This window comes from Thrips palmi, unplaced genomic scaffold (genome assembly GCF_012932325.1).
Source record: "Thrips palmi isolate BJ-2018 unplaced genomic scaffold, TpBJ-2018v1 HiC_scaffold_12, whole genome shotgun sequence".
NCBI classification, from domain to species: Eukaryota; Metazoa; Arthropoda; class Insecta; order Thysanoptera; family Thripidae; genus Thrips; species Thrips palmi.
Genome location: NW_023144623.1, coordinates 5,066,443 through 5,092,471, shown reverse-complemented (window position 1 = coordinate 5,092,471; position 26,029 = coordinate 5,066,443). Strand labels below are relative to the sequence as shown.

General features: G+C 49.9%; 4 protein-coding genes across 10 annotated transcripts; 2 read left to right on the top strand and 2 right to left on the bottom strand.

Moving 5' to 3' along the window:
* The first annotated feature begins 3,454 nt into the window (after positions 1-3,454).
* On the top strand, positions 3,455-13,238 carry LOC117640171 (extracellular sulfatase SULF-1 homolog). Of its 3 annotated transcripts, none has more exons than XM_034376455.1 (17): positions 3,455-3,846; positions 3,993-4,232; positions 6,940-7,091; positions 7,259-7,428; positions 7,826-7,976; positions 8,058-8,233; positions 8,382-8,549; positions 8,644-8,966; positions 9,054-9,378; positions 9,468-9,768; positions 9,846-10,067; positions 10,153-10,545; positions 10,618-10,772; positions 10,869-11,185; positions 11,303-11,539; positions 11,775-11,871; positions 11,992-13,238. In XM_034376455.1, exons 1-17 carry the CDS (start codon positions 3,471-3,473, stop codon positions 12,149-12,151), a joined length of 3,963 nt encoding a protein of 1,320 aa, XP_034232346.1. In that variant the 5' UTR covers positions 3,455-3,470; the 3' UTR covers positions 12,152-13,238. The 3 variants fall into 3 exon arrangements, with proteins under 3 accessions (XP_034232346.1, XP_034232345.1, XP_034232347.1); XM_034376454.1 differs by having other exon boundaries at positions 9,843-10,067; XM_034376456.1 differs by lacking the exon at positions 11,775-11,871 and having other exon boundaries at positions 9,843-10,067.
* Positions 13,239-13,336: 98 nt separating this feature from the next.
* LOC117640172 (uncharacterized protein MCAP_0864-like) lies at positions 13,337-17,742 on the bottom strand. Of its 5 annotated transcripts, none has more exons than XM_034376457.1 (17): positions 17,468-17,742; positions 17,150-17,299; positions 16,974-17,032; positions 16,825-16,885; positions 16,580-16,741; positions 16,324-16,483; positions 16,058-16,243; positions 15,820-15,957; positions 15,702-15,740; positions 15,318-15,568; positions 15,068-15,227; positions 14,806-14,991; positions 14,568-14,699; positions 14,450-14,494; positions 14,251-14,346; positions 13,937-14,151; positions 13,337-13,851 (listed from the first exon to the last, which is right to left on the bottom strand). In XM_034376457.1, the coding sequence occupies exons 1-17, from the start codon at positions 17,587-17,589 to the stop codon at positions 13,647-13,649; spliced, it is 2,367 nt and encodes a 788-aa protein (XP_034232348.1). In that variant the 5' UTR covers positions 17,590-17,742; the 3' UTR covers positions 13,337-13,646. The 5 variants fall into 5 exon arrangements, with proteins under 5 accessions (XP_034232348.1, XP_034232352.1, XP_034232351.1 ...); XM_034376461.1 differs by having other exon boundaries at positions 13,937-14,058; XM_034376460.1 differs by having other exon boundaries at positions 14,450-14,491.
* A 232-nt stretch (positions 17,743-17,974) lies between these two features.
* Positions 17,975-21,391, top strand: LOC117640298 (nucleolar protein 58). The gene is made up of 11 exons (XM_034376687.1): positions 17,975-18,149; positions 18,705-18,781; positions 18,890-19,001; positions 19,081-19,286; positions 19,378-19,577; positions 19,661-19,806; positions 19,883-20,009; positions 20,096-20,259; positions 20,342-20,636; positions 20,713-20,787; positions 20,873-21,391. Exons 1-11 carry the CDS (start codon positions 18,105-18,107, stop codon positions 21,010-21,012), a joined length of 1,587 nt encoding a protein of 528 aa, XP_034232578.1. The 5' UTR covers positions 17,975-18,104; the 3' UTR covers positions 21,013-21,391.
* Positions 21,392-21,491: 100 nt separating this feature from the next.
* On the bottom strand, positions 21,492-24,091 carry LOC117640485 (glucose-dependent insulinotropic receptor-like). The gene is made up of 5 exons (XM_034377003.1): positions 23,946-24,091; positions 23,484-23,778; positions 23,135-23,293; positions 22,181-22,519; positions 21,492-22,150 (listed from the first exon to the last, which is right to left on the bottom strand). Exons 1-5 carry the CDS (start codon positions 24,089-24,091, stop codon positions 22,022-22,024), a joined length of 1,068 nt encoding a protein of 355 aa, XP_034232894.1. The 3' UTR covers positions 21,492-22,021.
* Between the last annotated feature and the right edge of the window lie 1,938 nt (positions 24,092-26,029).

Below are 26,029 nucleotides of genomic sequence, written 5' to 3'. Positions count from 1 at the left end.
CCGGGCAGGCAAGTAATGAGTGACGCACCCAACACACACATACGCTCACACACACACACACACACCACACACACACACACACACACACACACACACACACACACACACAGTGACGACGCTGCTGCGTCAAGCCCCGATTTCGGAGGAAGCGTTGGCCACGGCGCGCATGGCCTCCATGGCTGCACTGCACTGCGCCCCTCCACGCCACGCCACCGCCTCGCCGCCGCCGCGCATTCCTGTGTGCAAGTGCAAAAAGAAGGTAAGGCCGATACTGTGTGGCCGCGCCGCGCGGCGGAGCACGGAGCATCACAGCAGACGCTCTGACACTGCGGCTGGCTCCGCCGCTCCGCCGCGCCGGCTCGCTGGCATGCCATGGCATGCGAAATCATGGCCGAGTCCCCCTCATGACTTGCACACTGCACACCGCCTCCCTTTGACCCTTCGCCGTCTCGCGACCGCTTTCTCGACTGACTGGCCGCGCCGCCGCGCCACCGCGCCGCGCCGGCTTGCACGGCAGTGCCCGTGGCGTGGCACAGTGGGCCAGAAGACCGGTGGAGGCGGCCAAAACTCTAGACGCGTTTTGAGCTCCAGAGTCGCCAAACAGGCCTCGAACCGAACGTGTGACCCCCACCAATGGATTCCTCGTTCGGAGAGCAATCCATTGGTGGGGTCACACGTTCGGTTCGAGTCCTGTTTAGCGACTCTGGAGCTCAAAACGCGTCTAGAGTTTTGGCCGCCTCCATCGGTCTTCTGGCCCACTGTGCGTGGCAGCGCCGAGCCCGCCGGGCCGGGCCGCCCGGCTCATCTTGCAACATTTGATCGCGGTGGCCGAGTCTGCCGAGTCGACCCGCCACCTGCCCTACCCCGCGTAGCGCGCTGGCCCTGGCTGGCCCGGACTACACTTACAAGTACCAAGTTAGTCAGGCACGGCAGGCGGAGCCGCCTGAAAGGTAGGCAACACACCACGCTTCCCCCCTGAAGTAGGTAACTTTTGCGGCACCCTCACTGGTAAAACTAAAGCGTAACTATGCTTGAGTCAAGCATAAAGTTACGCTTGAAGACGTTAGGCTCGAAATGAAGCATACTCTGAATATTGCCCCTTGCATTTAGATAGGGGGAATCTTGGCGGAGGAGCCTGTTACGCTTGATTTCAAGCGTAAACTGATCACGCTTGAGAACAGAGGGTAATACTACGCTTTAGTTTTACCAGTGCTCTCCCCCTGAAGCCGACTCTGAATCCATCACTGAAGTGGTAAAGCAAATGAGAAAATTAAAGGGCAATAAAATGTGCTTTCTGATGGAGCAGGTGTGGCGAGGGGTTACCCACTCCGGGAATCGTGTGTACACTCAGTGCGTGAATCGTTCGTAATTTGCTCAAAATTTTATCGAAAATCTTAAAAGTTTCAATGGAGAGGGATATGTAATAGACACAAAACACTCATAAGCTAAGAAAAATCTTCAAAAACCTCTCCTTTTAAGCAAGATTTGTTCAGGAATCACGGGAATCCGGAATCGTGTGTACGCCCACGTACCGAGTGGGTAACCCCTCGAGGTGTGGGCATTTTGACTTAGAACCCATTTTTTATACTGTAAGAAAAATGACTGAAAACTCATTACTTTTCTAAGAAGTTGATTACTTGCATCCAGTGTGAACTTTCATACCAAAACTTCCATACTTCGAGGTCATTAATTTCAGACAACGTCAGTCTGGATCGGACATGATGTGATTGTATGTTGAGATCTTGAGTACAGTGCTACTGAGGGAAGGGGCTATCTGTACTGATGCTAAAGGGTCTTCTCGTCGCTCCGTCTCTGTCGCGCTCTTGGGGGCGTCCCGCATGTGTATAGTGGGTGTGTGTGTGTGCGAGAGAGAGAGAGAGAGAGAGAGAGAGAGAGAGAGAGAGAGAGAGAGAGAGAGAGACGCGGTGCGACAAGACGCCTCGACGGAATGGCTCGGCTGGATAGCCTGGCCTGGCCTAGGCCTGGCAGGAGCCTCGCTGGACACTAGACCTGCTGGAGCCAGTCCAACACCGGAAGCGGCCAGCCGCGGAGAGTGCACCGCTAAAGATGGACTAGACAAGTCGGACCGGCGGGGGGGGGGGGGGGGGGGCACGCTTCAGCCACAGGGCATTGACCAGCCATTCTTCATACTTACACTGTCTCTCACACGGACACTCACACTCACTTACACTCCCCCCCCCCACACGCACACTCACCTACACGCACTCACCTACACACACACACACACACACACTCCTGCTACCTGTTCCACTGTAAACCTATCTGTCCCCGCCCACCCGTCTCCCTTTCCTCGGCCGGAAGTGTCCGTCAAAAAAGTGCATCCTTACGGTGAAGTTGCGTTAATGACCACGCTGTAGAGCCATAAACAATTATTTTCTCCACTTTTTTTGGCCGGTACTTTTTCTGTAAGGAAGCAACAGCGCATGCCTCCTGTTCCCTCCTCCAGAGCGACGACCACTTGGTTTTATCGAGTATAAAATTCCCTTCCATTTTTTAATGTCATCATCACTGCATGTGTGGAACGAAATTCGATGTGGGTGTCTCGGGTCGAGGTTGGGCCGGCTTGGAGCGGGTCGGGGAGCAGGACGGGGCGGGGCGGGGCGGGGCGGGGCGGGGCGGGGCGGCGGGCGGGGCGGGCGTGTGTCTCCTTTTGAATAGGAACCTGGGGGCGGGCGGCAGTCCGAATGCATACCGGGCATACCTTGTCGATTGTTTGCCCAATTCTCGACTCATCTTTCGAGTGAGTTGGGACGGAATGGGACCCTGCGGTCCCGCCGCGCGCTGCCCGACACTGCTAAAATAACAAAATACGAAAGTAACATAAAATAACAGCAGCATTGTCGAATAAAATAATGAAATAGGGGGCCGCCGTTTGCCGAGAGGACTTCGGAAGGACGGGCAGTCTTGCCGGCCGTAAACACGAAACACGTCAGAAAAGGGGGACACGGGGGCGGCTTGCCTTCAGTTACCGCAGTGTGGCCACTGCCGGCCACTGCTTGCCGGCCGACCAATCAGAAGCGAGCTCCGGCCATCGCGGCAAGCAGGATATGTGTCCGTGAGACTAGTCTCATCATGTGTGTGCTGGTGTAGCCTCGGGCAGGGCCGCGGGCCGACCGTAACGCCCCGAGGAGGGAGACGAGCCCCCGGAAAAAGAGGGTGGAGCTATGGGCGCGAACCCACGAACGCGAAGCCAAACCAAGACTAATATCTGTCTGTTGTTTGATGTTTTCCAGGACTCAGGCATGATGCGGATAGCGTGAGCCAACCCAGGCCTCAGGATGGCGACGAGGACGGCGTCGAGGACGGCGTCGAGGACGGCGTCGAGGACGGCGTCGAGGACGGCGTCGAGGACGGCGTCGAGGACGGCGTCGAGGACGGCGTCGAGGACGGCGTCGAGGACGGCGTCGAGGACGGCGTCGAGGACGGCGTCGAGGACGGCGTCGAGGACGATGGCGGCGGCGCTGCTCATCGTGGCCATGCTCGCCCTGCTGCCGGTCGCCCCCGCCAGGAAGCACCAACAGCTGCAGCAGCTGCAGTCGTCCCAGTCGTCCCCCGAGCCCGCGGATCCCCTGCCGCGGCCCGAGGAAGCACCGGAACTACCGGCCAGGAACTCCCCTAGCGCGCCCGGCGTCCAGCCCAGACGGAGGAACAAGAGCAGGGCGCAGCAACAGCAGCAACAACAGCAGCAACAACAACAGCAACAGCAGCAACAACAACAACGAGGCGCTGACGAGGAAGATCCGAGATTCGATCTGCCGCCGCTCAACAAGGACCGGAAGCCCAACATCGTGCTTATCCTCACTGACGACCAGGACGTGGAGCTCGGTGAGTGAGCTGCACACTATACATATACACCCTGCGCGCGGTCTCGGTGGCGCCCTCGGTTGGCGCACGGAGCGCGGCGCCGGGGGCTGCGGGTTCGGTTCCCGCCTGCGGCGCTGTTTGTTGTGACCCGTTTGGTTGTTCGCCAGGCTCCCTGAACTTCATGCCGCGCACCCAGCGCCTGCTCCGCGAGGGCGGCGCCGAGTTCAGGCACGCCTACGTGACGACGCCGATGTGCTGCCCGTCGCGGTCTTCACTGCTCACGGGCATGTACGTCCACAACCACCACACGTACACCAACAACGACAACTGCTCGTCGCCTGCCTGGCAGGCCACGCACGAGACCCGCACCTTCGCCACCTTCCTCGCCAACGCGGGCTACCGTACCGGTGAGTACACGTGCGCGGCGCGTGCGCGGGTTCAACCACCGGCCGCGGCCTCTTTTTTCGTGTCTTTCTTTCTCTTCCCCGCCGTGACTCCCCGCCTGGCTTCCATCAGCGAAAGGTCAGTGCGTGCCCTTCGGTGCCCTTTGAGTGCCTTTTGAGTGCCTTTTGCACAGGTGCGCGGCTCCCTGCCCTCACTGCATTGTCCGCGGAGTTTCCTTTTCGGTTCGAATAGCTTCGGCCGGTCCGACCTAACTTTACCGGTCTAGCAGTGGAGCGGGCAGGTCCCAAATCGGCTAGCTTGCGAGACGTGGACTGTATACAATACAGTGTCGCCATAGTCACGCTCTCCGCCCATTGCTGTCTCCAGCCTCTCCAGTCCCTCCAGCCTTTCCAACCTCCAACCTCTCCAACCTCTCCAGCCTCTCCATCCTCTCCATCCTCTCCATCCTCTCCAGTCTCTCCAGCCTCTCCAGCCTCTCCAGCCTCTCCAGTCTCTCCAGCCTCTCCAGCCTCTCCAGCCTCTCCAGTCTCTCCAGCCTCTCCAATCTCTCCAGCCTCTCCAGCCTCTCCAGTCTCTCCAGTCTCTAGCCTCTCCGGCCTCTCCAGTCTCTTCAGTCTCTCCAGCCTCTCCGGCCTCTCCAGTCTCTTCAGTCTCTAAAGTGCGCAACAAACCGAGAAACCACCATTCCAGGATGGATTCCACGAAAGGGCGAGGCGCAGGTTGATTCCGTCGTCTGCGTCGTCGCCCTGTCTCTCTCGCACCCCTGTGAACCGCCACCAGAGTGCGAGAGAGACAGGGCGACGAGTCAGCAAACGAGGCCGTACTGCCGCCCAGCCGGGCCAGCGGGGCCAGCGTGCAGCTTGCCGTCAGTGGAAGCGGAAAGGGAATCGATCCCTCTAACTCTGTGATCCGATCGAGGAAACGAAGAGGTGTGCGCGCGCCAAAGGACGCCAAAGCTGGCCAAAGCCTGCGAAGGGACCGCAGCCATGCTGGGATGCCTGGTATGGGACCAACTGGCACCAATGGGTACCAATGGCTCTCGGCTACAAGACTCGGACTGACCGATACGACCATCAGTTCCGAGAAGGGCCACTTGTGCGTGCCTTTGCTCGACACACACTCACACTCTCCCACTCTCACACACCACCAACACATACCCACATACTCCCTACCCTTTCCTTCTTGTCCATTCTCTCTCTTTGGAACGCACCCGCGTCGAGTTCAGCAAGCATTTCCAGAAAAATAAAGTTATGGCAGAGCTGGGATTCGAACCCACGCTCTTTCGGACTGGTGGTGCCTACAACCAGCGCCTCTGACCACTCGGCCACCCCGCTGCCACTTGAAAACCCCGTGCGCAGGATTGTGTCCGAGGGCTCAATCAGCTGAAAGGCTGCAAGGGAGCTCTGTTTGATGCCCTGTGGTTTCCCCCGCCAACGCTCCTCCAGGTACTTACGGTGGAAGGCAGACTGGAAGGTGGCTGCCGCGGCATCCCGTGAGGCCGTGAGTCATCGGCTAGGGCCCAGGGCGGCCCACTGCCTCTCTCTCACTCGCACCCAGGGGGCGTTTCGTGAAGATCCGAGAGAGACAGGGCGACGGAGCGGTGTTCGGAATCGCTTTGCTGGCGGCCAGGCCTCGCAGGCCAGGGCCTGGGGAACTGACTGTCCCATGGACTGTCCCATGGACTGTCCCATGGACTGTCCCATGGACTGTCCCATGGACTGTCCACCTTGGCCCGCGGCCAGGGCCTGGGGGACTGACTGTCCCATGGACTTTCCACCTTGGCCGCGCGGCACGGCGCTCGGCGACGCTCGGCGACGCTCGGCGCGTCTTTCAGATTCCAGCAGGAATGTCGCGCAATCCAATCGAATCCGATATCGAAATCTAATCGATTCAGCCATCGATCCCGGAGCCTGCGGGCCTTGCGGGCCGCATGAATGGACGGGGACCTTGTTAGGAGAAGGATTTATCACCCCCTGCCCCCGCCCCCTCCTCTTTTAGACGGACGTTGGCTCGCCGGCGCATTACGCAGGGTACACTGTGGGTACACTGCCAAAACACAAAACACCCGTCCTCCGGCAGTTCTTGCAGAAACGGTGCTGTTTTGGGGCATGCGAGATTACACACACCCTCCCCCCCCCCCACACACACACACAAACGCGCACGCGCGCGCCTCGAGCTGCGCGCGGCGACAATAAATTTAACAGTGTGTGGCTCATGCTAAGCCCGCGGACAGCCGGGCCTCCGGGGCCACCCAAACGGTGCGAGACGATCTGATCACGGGGATCACGCTGGTGGCCGGAGTCTCCTCCTGGAGCCGCGCCCGCTGGAGCCCGGGGCCTGGAGCCCGGGGCCTGGAGCCCGGGGCCTGGAGCCCGGGGCCTGGAGCCGTCCGTCGTCGCTGGAGGCGCTGGAGGCTGAGGCTCCAAGTTGAATGGCGACTCATTGACGACTCTCGGGTGGGACCCGCACCACCGGGCAGGGCCGGCAGGGCACCCCACACATGCCTTGGCCGCTTGGCCGCTTTGCCGCTTTGCCCGGCGTGGCCCGGTCCCCCGGCAAGCCGGCAAGGCATTTTATTGCGGGAGAAAAATAAGCCGCTCCCCAGACGCGTCCAGGATTTCGACCGCCTCCACCGGTCTTCTGGCCCACTGTGCGTTGGCTTCTGAATGACCCCTGCTATAACCACGCCGTTTTCCTTGCTTTCCGCAGGCTACTTCGGCAAGTACTTGAACAAGTACAACGGCTCTTACATCCCCCCCGGGTGGCGCGAGTGGGGCGGGCTCATCATGAACTCGCGCTACTACAACTACTCCATCAACCTGAACGGCAAGCGGATCAAGCACGGCGACGACTACCACAAGGTGCAGACTCATCGTCGCGTCGCCCCGTCTCTCTCGCACCCATCGGGGACGTTCCATCAGAGCGAGAGAGACAGCGCGACGAAAACGACTCTCGGAAACGACTCTGCAGTACGCATGCGAGCTTCTGTTCAGTGCACTGTCTGAAACGGGCATGTTCTGGTTGGCAGGACTACTACCCGGACCTGATCGCCAACGACTCCATCTCCTTCCTGCAGCAGTCCAAGCAGTACTTCTCCCACAAGCCCCTGGCCCTGGTGCTCAGCTTCCCTGCGCCGCACGGCCCCGAGGACTCGGCCCCGCAGTACAAGGACATGTTCTTCAACGTCACCACACACCAGTGAGTGCCAACCACTCAACCGCGCACCTTGACGTGCACCTTGACGTGCACCTTGACGTGCACCGTGCCGCTTCGTGGTGGCGTGCAGTTGGTTTCCTTTGGTCCTCGTCCCGCCGACGCAGACTGAACAAACTATACAAGGTGGCTCGCCCGCCTCGCAGAGAGCCCCTGCTGCTCGCCGGATAGGCAACCCACCCGGCACGCCTGCCAGGCGGGTAGTCTCCTTCCGGGCGCTTCCCGCTGCAGACTGATACCCAGAGCCGTTTTCGTCGCTCTGTCTCTCTCGCGCCCCTGGAGCGTTCCGTATTGGCGCGAGAGAGACAGAGCGACGAAAACGATTCTCGGAATGAGTCCGCCGCAGCCGGAGTTTGACGGTGTGGCTTACTGCTGTTCGCAGCACGCCGACGTACGACTACGCGCCCAACCTGGACAAGCAGTGGATCCTGCAGGTGACGGGGAAGATGAAGCCTGTCCACCGCGAGTTCACGGACCTCCTGATGACCAAGCGGCTGCAGACTCTGCAGAGCGTCGACGTGGCCGTGGACAGGGTGAGTGGCGCGAAGCGAGTGGAACCTGGAATGTTTCAGAGTGTTGCCCTTTTAACGAAACCGCACGATCGCCCCTTGCAGGTGTACAAGGAGCTGGAGGCCATGGGGGAGCTGGACAACACGTACATCATCTACACGTCCGACCACGGCTACCACCTGGGCCAGTTCGGTCTCGTCAAGGGCAAGTCGTTCCCCTTCGAGTTCGACGTCCGGGTGCCGTTCCTGGTGCGGGGCCCTGGGGTGGAGCCAGGCACTGTGTGAGTATAGCTGGAGGCTCCAGCCTGGACCTGGAGCTGAGTGACTAAGGGCGGATCCAGAGACGGGTTCAGAGGGGAGGGGTAAAGTGCGACTTTTTGCCTACCTTCCCGCCCGTGGGAGTCTGTGAGAGTCCGTTTTGTCTCGCAGGGTGGACGAGATCGTCCTCAACATCGACCTCGCCCCCACGTTCCTGGACATGGCCGGAGTGGAGGCGCCCCCCGCCATGGACGGCCGCTCCATCCTGCGCCTCCTGCAGCTCAAGGGGAGCCGCAGGAGGAAGAAGCTGCGCTGGCCTGACACGTTTCTCATTGAGAGGTGAGCGCGGAGTGGGATGGAAGACAGGCACGTGTTCGACTTCGACTACCTTGTAAGAGGTAATCTAAAGCTGTTTTTTTAATGCCGGTTTCAGTAGTGGCAGGCGAGAAAGTCCTGAGTCGATTGCAGAGGCAAGGAGCAAGTGGGAAAATTTCCTTCGTGCACAACAGCAGAACGCTACGCAAGCAGAGGCCAACACCAGCTCACTTCTCTTGAGCACAACAGCAAAGCCAATTGTACCAACTGACAGTAGTCAACAAGAAGAGGGTTCGGAAGAAGCAACAAATACTGATGATGAAGAGGAAAATGAAGATGAGCTTGATGAAGAGGATAATGATAACAATGATAATTTGGCCAATTCAAAAGGAAATAATTCTTTAATCCGATTACCTCAAGAAGAGCTACTTGGTCCTTTACGTAAGTAAAATGCCCATCACCGCAGGTAGAACAAACATTTTAAAAATTCAAGGGAAAATTGATAGTTTTTTCTCATTTTATCCTCAGAGCCGGACACACAGCTGGACAATAGGGTTGTACCTGTTCTCCATCCAGTTGAAAATTCCAGTCCTTCAAAGCATGAGCGACTGGCTGTTGAATGTCAGCGTCCTGAAATGCAGCTCCCCTGTCGGTATGGCCAGAAGTGGCAGTGTGTTTTAGAAGGCAGCCGATGGCGCAAACATAAGTGCAAGTTTCAGGGGTCTCTTTCCTTTCGTTCCTCTTTGTCTCGGGACTCTAATGGGGGCAAGCGATGCGCATGCTTCACTCCTTCTGGCCTTCTGTACACCAGATCAGAACCAGAAGACAGGCATGCTCACAGATCATCACCTAAGTGAGTAGAGAGACCTATTTTTAAAACAAGAAAATTCTATTCTAGTTAGTTTCAGTATATTTACTAAAAAAATATTTTTTTAAATAAAGGAATGACAACCACAAAGATCTTCGAAATTATCGAGGTAGATATGGGCAGTTTGGTCAAGATTCTTACAGTGATATTTTACCCCACCGTTGGAAAAGAGATTCAGTTGATCATCTAAGCAACTTAATTGATTCTACTTTGGATGGAAATGTTGCTGTCAAGTTGGGTGAGCGATTCAGGCAAAGTTTCATTTCGAGCAGAAATGCTGTGAATGTGGAGCGCGTAAAACGACAAGTTAGTGAACCTCTTGACCATGTGGCAGCAATTATGGAGGATATTAAGAAAGAAATGCATAGCCTTGAGGTGAGTAAATAAATCAACTGTGCCATTAGAAAGTCTGGTGCCAAACTAATATTTTCTTTTTTAAATTAAATCAGCAGGCCTCAGAAAAATCAAGGAGTTTGGAATCGGGAGCAGAAAGTGACCCATCAGGGCAGGACACCAGTAATTCATCTGTCATTACCCCGGGCTGCATAGTGTCCTCATCTGGAGATATCAACTGCAGAAATGCTGTGTACACTGACCCAAAAGTGTGGAGAGCAAACAGAGAAAATGTTGATGAGCAGATTCGTAATCTGCGTTTACAACTTGAAAGTCTGAAGGTAAAAAATTTTTATCTCCATCTTCAAAATCCTATTTTATCACCAGGCATATTGAATCTGAGCGAATTTATTTATTTCTGGTCAGGAAATTCGAAAACACTTGAGAGAGAAACGCCCACATCCATCTTCTTTCCATATAACGGGTGAAGATGAGGAGGAATCTGACATTGCTGGAGTTGAAGCGACATTTTCTAGTACTTGGCAGCAGCAGCAGCAGCAGCATCACAGTCATCGTCAACACCATGGAGAAAATCAAGGTCATCGAAGAGGGAAGCCTGGAACCTTGGCTTCTACCACTCCCATGTCCCCTGAAGAAACAGTCCCTATCACATCTGTTAGCAATAAATCTAGCTCTAGCCAAACTCCCAAAGAAATCCACCATGGTTTAAAAACTGTTGTGAATGAAGAATCTGCAACAGTTGGTCAATCATGGAATGCCGAATCAACTCGATTCCAAGACACCACAGCAAAGAACAAAGTAAGTCATTTCGAAAAACATGTATTTATAGTTCAAGAGCTCTGATTAATGTTGAATATTACTTTTATTCAGATCTTCTACAAAGGAAATTCCGGAATGAACTCAGCACCTGGTCGAATCGATGTGACTGTCATTCGTCCAACTGGTACTCCAGGAAATAGGAGACCTGTCATGGCCCTGCCTGAACCCCAGCACGAACAACATACTTGCTACTGTGAGCCAGAGCTGTAAGTTATTTTTAATTCGAAACCAGCCAATCCAAATAGATCTAAGGGTTTAAAAAGAACTGCATTTGCTTACGAGTCAAGGGCTTTTGCTTCCAGATCACCAAGACAAAAAGAAAAGGAGGCAGCCCGCAGAGACAGATGGCGCGCTAAGGAGGAACGATTGAGGAAGAAAGAGAGAAAGCTGAAAAGAAAAGCAAAAATGGAGAAAGAATGTTTGTCAGAGCGTATGAATTGTTTCAATCATGACAATGACCACTGGAGGACCCCCCCTTTGTGGACATCTGGCCCTTTCTGTTTCTGCATGAATGCTAATAATAATACGTACTCATGTATTAGAACAATTAATGCAACTCACAATTTTCTATACTGTGAGTTTGTGACCGGTCTTATAACTTACTACAATCTAAGACTTGGTGAGTACTGTAAAAAATAACTTTTTTCTCTCTCCTATTTTTCTAAACTCATTTTTGTTTTGTTTCTGTTAAAAATAAACCCTTTTTATTTTTTTCAATTTTTAAAAATGTTCTCAGATCCATTTGAACAGTGGAATAGAGTTCACACTCTCAACTCAAGTGAGCTTTCATATCTCAAAGACCAATTAGCTCAACTCAAGGCTTGCAAAGGCAATCGCCAATGCACTGTGGGATCTGCAGCCGTGGGACCTCATACACCCATTGTAAATCTTCCTGTGGCAGCACCATCAGTTAGTCGAAATGGAGCTACAAATCGCACCAATGGGAAAAAAAGAAAATATCAACAAACTTCAGGTGAGATTAATGGAAATCTATTTTCAGTCATCTGCTTTTCTGAATGCATGTGAATTTTGCCACTAACAATAATTTTGAACTGTTAAGCGTGCTTATTTTATTGGTGTTTCCACTATTTCTGCTCTTTGTCTAACATTGGTCTGTTTCTGCTGTTGCTTTTGGCTTTCTATCATTTCACAAATTTCATGTGGTGCTCATGTGGTGGTTCATGCTCACATTTTTGCTTGGCACAAAGATGAAAAAGTAAAAAGGCGCTATCCCTATAGCCCTCAAAATGGTGCAAGCTCTGATCAATCCAAATCTTACATTAATGCCAATTTTAAACTCACCAAGTGAGTAAACCTGTCAAACATTTTATACCATTTCAATTTCTGTGGTGTTAACACAATTGGGGGCGGGAAGGAAAGCACAGCTAAAAATTTACAGCACTCATTTGTTTCTTGTTGGGACAGAGTTTGGAACCGTAGAAGAAAAGTATGGCCTTCACATGGGCAGTGGCAGTCACAACATCGGAGAGCGAAGGGAAGATCGAATCGGAAACCCTCCATCCTTGTCTCCAGTACTTCCAGAAGTGGAGTGGAGAGCACTTCGCAGAGAGCACGAGTGGATTGATAGTTCTCAGCGTCATCGACACAAGAGACGCCATAGGCAGCACAATAAAAAGCACGCACATTAGTTCTGCCTGGTCATTCACTGTTTTCTGTGAAGAATATCTGCATTATTTGACCTGGATATGTCATGATTCCTATTTAGCACTGTGATGTTTATTGGATGCTCTGCTCCCGTTTTACCATTTTAAGTTTATGTGACAGTGTATGTATGCATTTATACTTTTAAGTAGCTGAGTTTATGTATTAAGAGCTTTGTGATCCCAGTTCTTGTATGATTAAGACTGATTAAGTAATCATTTTTCTCTCCTGGTTTAATTTATGTAAACTGAACTACCCCAGGCAAACACTTCTGCTTAGTGTTTATTTGCTATGCTACTTGTTTTCTTGGTGCTTTATAAAGTGCATATCAGTTGTTTTAGTTTTTCTCTTGTTATAATTGCGGATTTTATTATTCTTTTAAAAATATCATATGAAGTATATAATGAAGTAATTTGCTACTGACTGATAAATCATGATTCTGAAAAATAATTATGATGATTATTTTAATCTGATTTGCTGCGTGCCCTTTGTACAGCCTGTTAAAGTATATAAGGAACACTGTGATCTGTCAGAAGCTTTATACCTGATGTATTTGAGCCACCTGATAATTTACTGCCATATAATTTGTGTATCTATAAAGTCTGTAAAGTATCATGTGTGAAGTACTGTAATCACAACTGTCTCTTACCAAATTGTACACCACTATATCACTACTCTTTACAATTTAATTGTAAGGTTACTAGATTTGGCAAGCAATCTCTGCCTTTTGTAAGAACGCCTTTAAGTATAAATCTGTGTAAAAAGTAAAATGCTTTGTATATTGCTCTGAGTTCAAAATTTGTGTGAGTTCTGTAGTGACTGTAATTTTTATATGTGCATAAAGTTGTATATAACCAGATGTAGTGCTCGTTTTTGGCTCTACTCTGTCAGATGAGAAACATGTACATAGAACTTTTTAATTTATTATTTATTTAATTCTCATGTAAAGAGAGGTTTATCTTCAATTGTATCCCTGATAATTTTTGGAGATTAAACAAGCATCCTCTGTACAAAGACTCATAGGTATCTTCCTCATCCCTAACACCTTACTAGGCAAGAGATGAAGATTTCAATTCAAATGGATTGCTGGAGAAGATTGAAAATAAAATTCCATGGATTGATAAGATTTGATTTATTCTCCTTTGAGTTCAAACTGCTAAAAAAAATATTATTGTTACTAATAGAAACTAAGAAATAACAGTGACTTAGTTTGAGATGATCACATTGGTGAGATAAGCACAGAGATTCTTATTCTAATCAAAGAAACATCAAACAAACAAAAAAGATAAATGTATCACAAAACCAATCACCACTGAGAAGTTATAGAAAATGGCACTGGAGAATTTGCCTTAAATGGAACATTCTTGGCACTCTTAACTTAAGATTCTTATTTTTTCTAATCATAATAGAAGATTATATTATACTGGGACATTTCTTGGTCGGAGATTGGTTTTCACAAGAGGTTTTATAATGCGTTTCACAAAATCAGAAGATGGGCCTGCATATGGATAAGACAGCAGGCCAGCATCAGAAGCAATTTGCAAAACTGCTCCTGTACAAAATATGGTGGATATGACGAGTAGGACAAGAAAGATGATAAGGGTGAAAATGACCCACAAGCACCTGGAAAAGGCGTACAAAGTTATAGCATGTGAAGGTACTTTAAGAGAAAAGAAACTAGAGTAGCTTCGACTTTTGAATATCATACCGTGATTTATGAGGCAAAACTGATGAGAATTTCTTGTGCACACTGCTTTGCTCGTCTAATATCCTCAATGATAAGTCAGGAGATTTAATGGCAACTTCAGTGGCATTTGTTGGAGGAAGTTTCTGAAAAAAATATTTTGTAAGATATCTTGGTAAACACAGTTTATAGTCTTTTTCAGAAGCATGAGGAGAGGTTTGAGTCTCAACAGGACACATCTGGAAGCAATAAAATTAATTAAAGTGAGAAAAAAAGTTGAAAACAGACCATAACAGATCCAGTCTGTAAACATTCAAGACTAATTAAACACATCACACCTCAACTTCTGCTTGAATACTCTTGTCAACTCTTTCTGTGGGCATGTGAGATGGGACATTAAAAACTCCTTGAGTCTGTGCATCAGCATGACATGACTGTTCAGAACAAAACAAATACATGAAAAAAATGAAAACATTTTCATTGCTTGATAGCATTGAGATGATAGACGGAATAAACGCATGCGGTAATCTGACTTACCATAGCTTTCATTTCCACCTCTGGTAGTAAAGATTTTTCCAACTGCTAGAAAAAAAAACAAAAAATGAAAAATTAGTTAAAAATCCTATAAGGTTTAAGCATGTATGTACCAACTTACAGAGGTCGAGGAATTAGACAAATGACAGTTTGCTTGAAGACTGAAATGGGCGGGTTCTGATTGGGTCTTCCTACTACTTTTGCAATCCAAATCATCCAAGCCGGCTGAAAGGCTTTTGTTCAGCGTAGACTTCTAGCGAATGAAGGTTGAAAAGAAACAAAGGTAGGTTTGAAAAGAACAGACTTAAAGGCATAAATGAAGACAAGATCTTGTTTTAAGAAAGTATGAAAGAGCTCACTGTTATTTGGGGGCTTTGTTCATTTTTCTCATATTGATGATTCTCCATAGTTTTCTGGTGATCTATCCTCTGCTCCTGATAGACATTGCCCTGGACCTCCAGTTTCGTTTGAAGCTCCTTTATATTTGATTTTAAGAGTCCATTCTCCTGATTTAAGTTCTCAATCTCTGTACTTAATGCAGCTAACTGAAACTCAAAGACCATTAGAAATAAAAATTGATTAAGTAGCTGGTGATTATGGGTAGAACATTGTGATACTGACCACTTGGTTTTGCTCGTTAAGTTGAAGGTTCAATTGCCTCTCGGTAACTGATGGGCTATCAAGAGATTTGTATAAGTCTATCTTTTCACTCTCACTAACTTCAAGAGAGCCTTTTGGTACTTCATTACTCTCTAGGAGAGTTTTGATTTGTTTGGACAATCTAGAATAAGGAAATCAAGCACACATTTAAAAAACATGGTAATTAGTGGATTTATGAAACTTCTTGAAAAAAAATTCCAAATGTACATACTTGTTCACTTCATCATCCTTCACTTTTTCTAGCTCTTGCTTTACAATCTGCTCTTGGCATAATGCATCATGTAGCCTTTGCACTTCCAGTTTTTCATTTTTCAGAGTGCAGTGAAGTTGTTGGATCTCCTCTTTGAGGACAACCAATTCTTTTGAGGCAAACTCTGCTTGAATACATTTGTCAATTGTTTTTAAGGGTGTAAGAGGTGTGACATTAAAATTGTCTTGGGTCTGTGTTTCAGCATCACAAGACTAGAAAAAAAGAAAGAAAAAAGTCGAGATCTTTTTCTTAGCAGTGAAAACATTTTTATGAATGTATTGTCCCTCAAGAGTTGGCATAAAAAAAAAAAAAAAAGAAATACAATAATAATAAAAATTGACTTACCACAGCAGCTTGCATTTCTATCAATAAAGACTTTTGCAACTGCAAAAAATAAAAAGCAATGAAATAGGGGTTTAATATTCTCCATTGCTTAATATGTAGTATGTATATAACTACTTACAGCTGGAGGGGAATCAGAAAGATTTAAACTGTTTGCCTGAAAATGGAAAGGCGCGAGCTCCGATTGAAGGTTACTACTATCACTGCAATCCAAATCATCCGAGTAGGTTGATAAATGTCTTTTGTGAAGCATTGAGTTCTAACAAAATAAGTTAATAACAAAACAAAGTTAAGTTATAAAATAACAAAAGAACAAGAAGCCACAAGATCTATTTAAAAGATAGTATGAAAGAGCTCACAGTTATTTGGAAGTTTAGTTCACTTTTCTCATCAAGATAATTTTGAATAGTTTTCTGATAATCCATCATCTGCTCCTGCTGGGCGTTTGCCTGCTGCTCTAGTTTATTTTCAAGCTCCTGTTTATCTGATTTTAAGTTTTCAATCTGCTGGTTCAAATCCTCTACTTCTGAACATAATTCAGCTACCTGAAACTCAAAGACTATTAGAGATGAAAATCAATTACCTAAGAAACTGGCGATTATGGGTAGAACATTGTGATACTTACCACTCGCTTTTGTTCCGTAAGTTGAAGGTTCAGTTGCCTCTCAGTAACAGATAGACTATCACAAGATTTGCATAATTCGAGCTTTTCACTCTCACTAACTTCAAGAGAGCATTTCAGTGATTCATTACTTTCTAGAAGGGATTTGATTTGTCTGGACATTCTGGAAGGACGATGTCGAGCACATACATATTTTTAAAAACAGAATAAAATAATAGATTTATCAAACTACCCCTTTAAAAAATGACAATGTACATACTTGTTTACTTCAACATCCTTCAATTTTTCCAGCTCTTGCTTTTCAATTTGTTCTTGGTTTAATGCATCATCTAGCTTCTGTAATTGCTGTTTTTGAGTTTTTAAGGAGCACTGAAGTTGTTGGATCTCCTCTTTGAGTTGTACCACCTCTTCAGAGTCTTCTCTGCAAAGGCAGTCAAGAAGTTTAGACATGATTTTAAACAGACCGAAGAGATTGATGGTTGGGCAGAAAAGGAGGGGACTTACAAACTAGAGGAGCGAGAGCCAGGTGAGAAACAGTAGGAATGCTTCGACACGTCAAGGGGACCTAACAAAAAAGAAAAGAACCAAACAAACTTTGACTAAACTTGGCCAATCTGACAATGTAGATGACATAATTCTCATCCAATATTCACCTTGAAATTCGTCACCTATGCCTAAGTCATCACCCCCTGCCAAATCTGATATGTTGTACCTGGAAGCGAAAACCTTACATCAATATAATCCAAGAAAGAGAGTAAAATACAGCGAACGAAAGTGTGATTTTCTTGAAAATGGTCATAGGAGTCAAAGAAAGTAAATTCTTCCTCACACTTTAGATTTTTTAGGAGAAGGAGATTCTGCTTGCTTGTACCAAGCTGCCATCCATGTGGCTTTGTCAACTTGAATATCTTGATCTGATGGATCCAGAAGACAGCGTACTGTGTCCAGTAGTTCTTCTTTCTCATGCTGCTGATGATCACTGACAAACGAATGAATGGATTAAACAATGAATTCGGCAAATTTGGTGTCGGGGAAGCAATAATCCAGATAGATGTTACAGAGCTGGTACGCTGATATTAAAACAGTAAGAAGGGATACCAATATGTGTGGTAAAGAAAAAATATTACAGAAAATACGTGTGACTTACTTGTTATTGAAGGCATTGACTTCATTAGTTACAGCCATTATCAGTTTAGAGACCGGCACTTTTCCCAAGTTTGCCGTGTCACAAGCATCGAACAGGTTTTCAAATTCCGTTATGGCATCCATCGTGGCATCCGAGGAAAGTGTAATTCGGTTCACCTGTCCAGAAAATAGTTGGGCTAATTCATTTAACCGAAATAGGCAACTGACACGGTAAATTGGCGGCACAATTTGTATTTATTCAAAATAACAACACAACATAAACAAAGATCGATGCCGCCCAACAACAACAAAAGGCAAGTTCATATATTTCCACAAGGCGGGGCGCCGCATGAAAATCAAATACACGTTTCATTTAATCCTATTCGGAATTTTGTTCAATGCTTTAGGTTGTGATTTAATTTTGGGAAGCCAAAAGCAGCATTTATTCTCTAATTTAGAGAAAAGAAGCTCAAAAGAGAAGACGTCACATCTCTAGTCCAGTTTTATTAAGAAGAAGTAAAAGCATAACACAGACCGGAAGCGCTCGTCCTGCGCGTGCGCGTGCGTCGTGCGTGGGGCTGCTCGGCAGCATGTTTTTACGTTCTGCATAAGAGCGTATTTGTTTTGATTTTTGTGTGGAAAACCAAATTTGCTTCAAAATGTTGGTGTTGTTCGAAACTCCGGCGGGATACGCAATCTTCAAGGTACGTCTCCTGCCCTCGACTATGTTCTATTTACTGTAATTGATGCATTTTGTTTACGCCGTGCAAGCTTGTGTGTTGACGACAACCCTCGTGTCGAACTTGCCTTTGCCAGGCTCACATTGCCGTCTTGAGTTCTAGTTTCCCTTCTGTACGTATCTATTGTCGGTTTTTGTTATTACTTATACGTTTGTGCCCTTTGGCTTGGTTTCTTCCAAAATGAAGTACGCACACGGTGAAGTGCCGGCAGCGTGCAATGGCACACGTGTGTTTGCCAGGTTCATGTATTTTACTTCCTAGCAGTAATAGCCCTCGTTTTTGTCCAAGTTTATGTCTTGACCGCTGTACCTATTTTTATCTTAAATGAAACTCCCCTTTGCCCTTGGCCTAAGCTTCACGATATGAACTACTCAATGCTAAGAACAGTGCAAGTCCTTAACCTCACTATTTCATGCTTTTTCACTTATCATGTGTATCAAAGCATTTTGACTGTACCGTCCCTGCACTTTTGTTTTGATTTTTATGATTGACAATATTTTTTATGTGTTCGTGTTACAGCTCCTTGATGAAAAGAAGCTCAGTCAAACAGAAAACCTGTACCATGATTTTGAAACGCCTGAGGCGGCCAGTAAAGTGTAAGTGTTTTGGCATTTTGGCTTTCAGTTATCTATTGATCCTGTCTGAATATTTTTTATTTTTACCTCCTGAACTACCAGTTTATAAAGTATCATCTTTATTTTTAGGGTCAAGCTCAAACACTTCGAGAAATTCCAAGATACAACAGAAGCTTTGTCTTGCACTACAGCTGCAACGGAAGGAAAAGTGTCAAAAATGCTCAAAAAAATGCTGAAGAAGGTACTGCTTTTTACCTTACAATAAACTTCCGAAGTAGTTTTGTGATATTGTTTTGACACTTCTCTGTTACTGATTCTAGCAAGTTGCTGCTGCTGGTATTCAGGATCAGCTTCTTGTAGCCGATGCCAAGCTCGGAAACGCTATTAAGGAGAAGCTGTCTGTGTCTTGTGTGTCAAACACAGCAGTGCAAGAACTCATGCGCTGTATTAGGTCACAATTGGACGGTCTCTTGGCTGGTTTGCCCAAGAAAGAAATGACTGCAATGGCCCTTGGTCTTGCCCACAGGTAATTTGCCTATTTCTTGCATCCATCCTTTATGATGCAGTATTCACTTGTAATCTCCTGATTCAGCATATTCCCTTTTGTTGTTTTCCAGTCTTTCCCGTTACAAGTTGAAGTTCTCACCCGACAAGATTGACACCATGATTGTTCAGGCTGTGTGTTTACTTGATGATTTGGATAAGGAGCTCAATAACTACATTATGCGGTGCAGAGAGTGGTATGGATGGCACTTCCCCGAGTTAGGAAAGATTGTCACAGACAACACAGCATTTGTTAAAACTGTGAAGCTCATAGGTATGTATCCCATCTCTCAGTTTACTTGTTGTTTCCTTCAGTGTCAATTTCTTATTTATCTATCTTCTCTTATCTCATCTTAGGAACCAGGGAAAATACATCATCCACAGACTTATCAGATGTACTGTCTGAGGATTTAGAAGCCAGAGTGAAAGAAGCTGCAGAAATTTCCATGGGTACTGAAATTTCTGATGATGATATTTCTAATATTCATAGACTTTGTGATCAGGTGAGGACTGTTTTTTTTAGCCATTGCTTTTGCTTTATTGAAATAGCGTCTTATTTTTCAATTCTGTTCTTTCCAGGTCCTTGAAATTTCATCATACCGTAGTCAGTTGTATGATTACTTGCGTACCAGAATGATGGCAATTGCACCTAATTTAACAGTGCTTCTTGGTGATCTTGTAGGTGCTCGTCTTATTTCCCAATCAGGTAGGACAACACCCAATTCGTCTTCATTCAAATAACACATCAACTTTACAGGATGGAAAAATAAACTATTACTTTGTCTGTTTTAGGTTCCCTCATCAATTTGGCCAAAGCACCAGCATCTACTCTTCAAATTCTAGGTGCTGAGAAAGCTTTATTCAGAGCCCTGAAAACCAAGAAAGACACTCCCAAGTATGGTCTCATCTACCATTCGTCACTTGTAGCTACAGCCTCTGCGGCCAACAAGGGCAAGGTAAGCATTTAACTGTCTAAGGCTTTCGTTTCTAACTTGAGTTCATATTTCACTAATTGCTTATTTGCTTTTTTTTTTTTAGCTATCTAGAATGCTAGCTGCCAAAGCATCTCTGTGCACCAGGCTGGATGCCTTGGGGGAGGACAGTACCTTAGAGTTGGGAGCAGAGCACAAAGTTAAATTGGAGTCTCGCCTCAGGTTATTAGAGGAAGGCAATTTGCGAAGACTGTCTGGCACAGGCAAGGCAAAGTCCAAGTTTGAGAAGTACCAAGGAAAGAGCCAATTCAAGCAGTATCCTACAGCTGCTGATTCTACCTTACCCACTAAGAGAACACATTCACAATCGGAGGACCAGAAACCATTAGTTGAGGAACTTGGTGCGTTGCTGTTCAAATTTCTCCATTTTAAACACTTAATGTAACCACTGCTAATAATTTGGCTTTATCATTACAGAGGCACCGAAGAAGAAGATCAAGCTTGAGCCTGGTGTATCATCAGTAGAAGTTAAATCTGAGCCTGAAGATGATGGTATGTTTAGTGTAATTCTGAATAGTTCCTACTCTTGTGCAGCAGAATTAAGGGACTCGTCCTTTTTCATTCCAATTTCTTGCAGGTTCTTCCAAGAAAAAGAAGAAAAAGAAGAAGAACAAGGGAGGCGATGAAGAAATGCCAGTAGAAGAGCAAGTTGCTGAACCTACCAGTGAGAAGAAGAAGAAAAAGAAGAAGAAGAAATCTGCTGAGGAAGATGATTAATTTTACAAATTTTTATGCTGCTGATAATGTGTGCCAGGTCTTGGTGCTATATTTTCTTTAGTTTCATTTTCATTTTGTTCAGTTGTTGTACATTGAACTTGGGAGGAGTGATAAGTCTATTGAGTTGTCATGAGTTGTCAATAGTGTGATAAAAGCAGAAAATATTAATTTTTCTATTAATTTGGTATCAAATATTTCCTTTGTTATGTGGTTGTGCACATACATTTGATGTATGCTTGTATCATTGTTTCAATCTTTATTTTGTTTGTGGAATGGGTGAAATAGTTTTTCAGTCTTGGACTTGAATTCTATTTGTTTGTAAAACTTGACCTGACCTGACCTGTGAAGTTTCCAAATACAGACTTAATGCTGTTTGAGATTTAAATCTTGCCTAATTTACCCTGACCTCCTGTTAATACCATCATATCTTTTGTCCATAATAATACCATAGTTAATTTTTCTTGGATATCCTTTATTTTACGACAGTAGAAAATAGATCCTTCATCATAAAAACGTGAAGTATACCTATCTATTAAGGAGAGTTCACGGTTGAACGGGATGGCCACAACTGAGGGAACAGTGGGAGGACAAAGACTGATTGGGGGTCAACCTTCATCCATCTGAAAAACTAGGAAAACGAGGATCTCATGGCCACACTGGAGAAGTAGCATTATGAACTTGCCACTGAGCGTAAGACCGCTTTGAGCTGCTACAAGCGATAGTTAGAGCGCGGCCCGTGACACGGGGCTGTGGACTTCGAGACTACGTGTGGCACACTGAACTAATATCTTGATTATCAATGAGAACACGTCCTCTATCCGGCGAGCGCGAGGTTTAAGTTTCACACTTCAACTGCAAAACCGAACAACGAAAGAAAATCATCAAATGGCCGCACGAGTTTCCTTGAATCACAGTCACTTGAAGACACAGCCAACCTACGGTCGGGGAGTATCGCCGCCATGGCACTGGCGTGGGCTAGGGCGTGGGGTAGCTCCACGGCGGCTAGTCCCTAAACGTGGTGCACCTTGTTGAGCGAGGTGGCCGCGGCGTTTGGCACTTGAACGGGGACTCGCAGTTCGATGACTGTCTGGGCGAGCGTGATGACCGCGGTGTGCGAGGCCGCGTGCCCCGCGAGGGCGTGGCCGGCGTGGCCGGGGCCGCCGGGCACCCTCAGCGTCCTGCTCGGGGGCGGCGGCGGCGCAGGTGGCGTTAGTGGTGAGGAGGCAGCCTTGCCGGTGGACGGCGAGGCCGGCTGGCTCGGGGTGTCCACGCTCGGGGTCTGCGGCGACTGCAGCAGGATGGCGTCGTCGGGGTGCAGCAGCGAGGCGTTGGTCGTGGTGCAGCACCGCGTCGGCGTGGGCGTGGCCAGCGTGTGCGTCGCCGTGAACGACAGCGTGCACAGGCGCACGTTCGACGCGAAGCTGTTGAGCTCGGCGTCGGCCCCCGTCGTCACCAGGTGGGGACAGCCCAGGTGTGGCGAAGACAGCCCCACCTTGGTCAGCATCTCCTACAACAAGGCGGCAAATTCATCATCTGTCCTGTCACGTCACCAGCCCGCCCGCCGCCCCGCACAGCGGGCCAGAGAACCGGAGGTGGCGGTCAAAATCCCGGACGCGTAATGAACTCCTGAGTCGCTAAGTGGAACTCGAACCAAAAGTGTGATCCCACCAAAAGATTGCTCTCCGAACAAGAAATCCATTGATGGGGTCACACGCTCGGTTCGAGTCCCATTTAGCGACTGTGGAGCTCAAAACGCGTCTAGAGTTTTTGCCGCCTCCACCGGTCTTCTGGCCCACTGTGCCACGGCGCAGATGGCGCTGGCTGGCGCGGCCCGAGCGGGACGACTTCATCCGAAGCGGTAAAACGGCGGCCGCCTCGCGTACTTGAGCCATTTCATGCATTTCATGGCCCGGGCAGGACAGCGGGACCGAGACAGGCAGGACCACCCTGCCGGCAGCAAGCCGATTCCGAGGGACGTTTTCGTCGCTCTGTCTCTCTCACACATATAGAGCACGCCCTGCGAGTGCGAGAGAGACAGGGCGACGAAAACGACCCTCGGAATCGGTGTGCAGCAGTCAGGCATTGCTATCGCTGCTTTGATTTCCCTGCGTTTTGAACTCACGCCGAGCACGCGCTGCACCGCGGCGCGGACCTCCCCGTTGCGGTAGCCGTACACCCAGGGGTTGAGCGCGGAGGAGGCGAACATGGGCAGCGACAGGCACAGCCCGCGGAGGGAGGAGACCAGGTGGGAGCCGCACACCAGGTCCACGACGATCACCATCTGCGCACGAGAAAGGTAAGCACCAAACGGAAACAGCAAACTGATTCCGAGAGTCGTCGCTCTGCCTCTCTCGCACTCACGGGGCGTCCCTTACAGGTGCGAGAGAGAGAAAGCGACGCAAACAGCTCTCAGAATCCGTCTGCTGGGCATTGGAACGCAAGAGGAACAAGGAGAGGGGCAGAGCGGTCACCTGGAACGGCAGCCACAGGCAGACGAAGAAGCCGACCGTGATGGCGAGGGTGGAGGTGTAGCGCGACGCGTAGGGCGCGTCGTGGCCGTGGCGGAGAGACACCTCGACGCTGTAGATGGCGCGGTGGTGGTTGCGCGCCACCAGGTACACGTACGAGTAGCAGCCCACCACCAGCACCATGCAGGGCGCGTAGACGGCGCACAGCAGGAACACCGCCACGCCCGGGGGACGCAGCAGCGCCGCCCCGGAGCACGGCGCGGGAGGGGGCGCGCCCCCGACGCCGGGCCCCCACACCCTGGAGCACACATTCGTTTAGAGACACACTCACTTGGAACGGAGTCGAGTAGAGACGGACGGCGCTGCGGACTGATTCCGAGAGTCGTTTTCGTCGCTCTGTCTCTCTCGCAACTGTACGGGACGCCCCATGAGTGCGAGAGAGACAGAGCGACGAGGAGGACTTGCCTGGCGGCGAGGGGCGCCGTGCCCACCAGGCCGGCGTACAGCCACAGGCCGGCGATGTAGCGCTCCACGGAGCGGTGCGTGATGAGGTTGTTGTAGCGGAGTGGCTGCGCGAGCGACGTGAACCTGTCCACGGCGATGGCGGCCATGACGAGCAGCGAGGCGCAGCACAGTGCGGTGAGCAGGCAGTGCGGCAGCGCGCACAGGGACGCCGCGGCGTCCGGGGCGGCGTCGGCGGCCGCCGTGGCCGTGGCGCTCACCTCCAGGTACGCGCACAGCGGCAGCAGCACGCCGACGCCCAGGTCGGAGGACGCCAGGCTGCCCAGCAGGTAGTTGCTCGGCGTGCGCAGCCGCTTGAAGCGGTACAGCGCGTTGAGCAGGAGCGCGTTGCCGCACACCGTCACGGGGGACAGCACCAGCACGCCGCAGCACAGCACCACCGCGGCCAGCGCGCCGCTCTGCGTGTCCGAGTACGCGTCCGAGGCCGCCAGCGTGGTGGGCAGCCGCGTCGCCGCCCCCCAGTCACTGCCGTTGGCCACTTCCGCCCCCAAGGACGCCCCCACGGGGGTGGGCGGCGTGGCCGTCGTGGCCATGGTCATGCCACATCGGGCCGCCCGAACGGAACCAGTCCCCCGGCCCCGGAAGCCCCAGGCAGCCCGCGGCAGCCCGCGGCCCGGACCGCGGCGCGGCGCGGCTCTCTTCGGCTCGACCTGCGCCTCCGACTCGCCGACTCGTCACCGGGGGTCCTCCAAGTCCGCCATCGAGGTGGTGCTGTCCTGCGGAGCCTGCGGAGCAGAGAGGAAACGGGGCGGTCAGACTGGCGGGGTGCTTGGAGAGCCAAGTCGCCCCGCGCCTTCACCCTTTCGCGCTTTCGCGCTTCCGCATTCGCACAAGCAGAAACTTGGACAATGGGGCAGGAAGCGGGACAAAGAGGGCGAACCAGCTGACTGATTTCGGGAGCCGTTTTCGTCGCTCTGTCTCTCTCGCACTTACGCGGCGTTGCGTACAGGTGCGAGAGAGAGGGAGCGACGAAGACGACTCTCGGAATCAGTCTGCAGCGCGAGTGAATGGAAGCGTGGCCTAGGCGTGGACGCCCTCCTGGCCGGGGTAGCCACTCGCGACGCGCACGACGCGGCAGCACACTGACTCCGAGCGTCGTCATCGTCGCTCTGCCTCTCTCGCATCCGTAAGATCGCCTTTGGGAATGGCCGATAACACGTTCTGGTGCTCCGCCGGCGCCCAGGGCACACCTTTGTCTCTGTAAGTGCAAACTGCAGAGTGTTTTGGATCCGGCTGGGTCCAGTGGGTCGGGCCCGGTCCGGTCCGGTCGGCCGATCGGCGAGCCATCGATTCCCTGACACTGACAACGTGGCCCGCGGCAAGGCCTCCGGCAAGGCCACCGGCTTGCCGTTGCCTGCCTTTGACTTTGGCTATGGCTTTGCCTTTGCCTTTGCCTTTGGCGCACCACTGCAAGCGCCACTGCCCCGCCCGGTTACTTTGCGCTTTGCGCTTTGCGCCGCTTTGCGCGCACTCCGACAGCCGGGCCGTCCTTTGATCCCGTCGGGCCGCAGCTCGGAGCAGCGAGCAGTAGCGAGCTCCAGCGACGAGTCCTTTCGTCACTCCACTACCTCTGTCGCGACAGAGTCAGATACGTTGCCCTGGCTGCAACCGAATTGTGTGGCTCTGTCTCTCACGGAAGAGAGAAGAAGAGGAAGAGAGACACCCTAACGCAATTAATGGACGCCCCCCATCGAGTGGCACCGAGAGCGTGTCGAATGTTGAAGCGGAGATGCGGCGCTGCGCGAGACAAGCGTTCCGTTTACGGACCCGCCATCGCCCTACGCAGTATAGTGAGTGAGCGCGCCAGGCGCCAGAACAGTCCACCCACCCCCGCCCCTACCCGCCCCCAGCGCGGCAGCTCCCAGAGCACCGACGCAAATTTCAGTTAAACATAATTATTTAGGAAAGAATCCGCGACAAAGCGAACCGTTGCCTCCTTCCCCGAAAGCAGCCCGCTCCCCCTGCGCGCCGCCCTGCCCGGCCCTGCCGTTAACGCCCCCCTCCCCTTCCCCCTCCCCTTCCCCGCG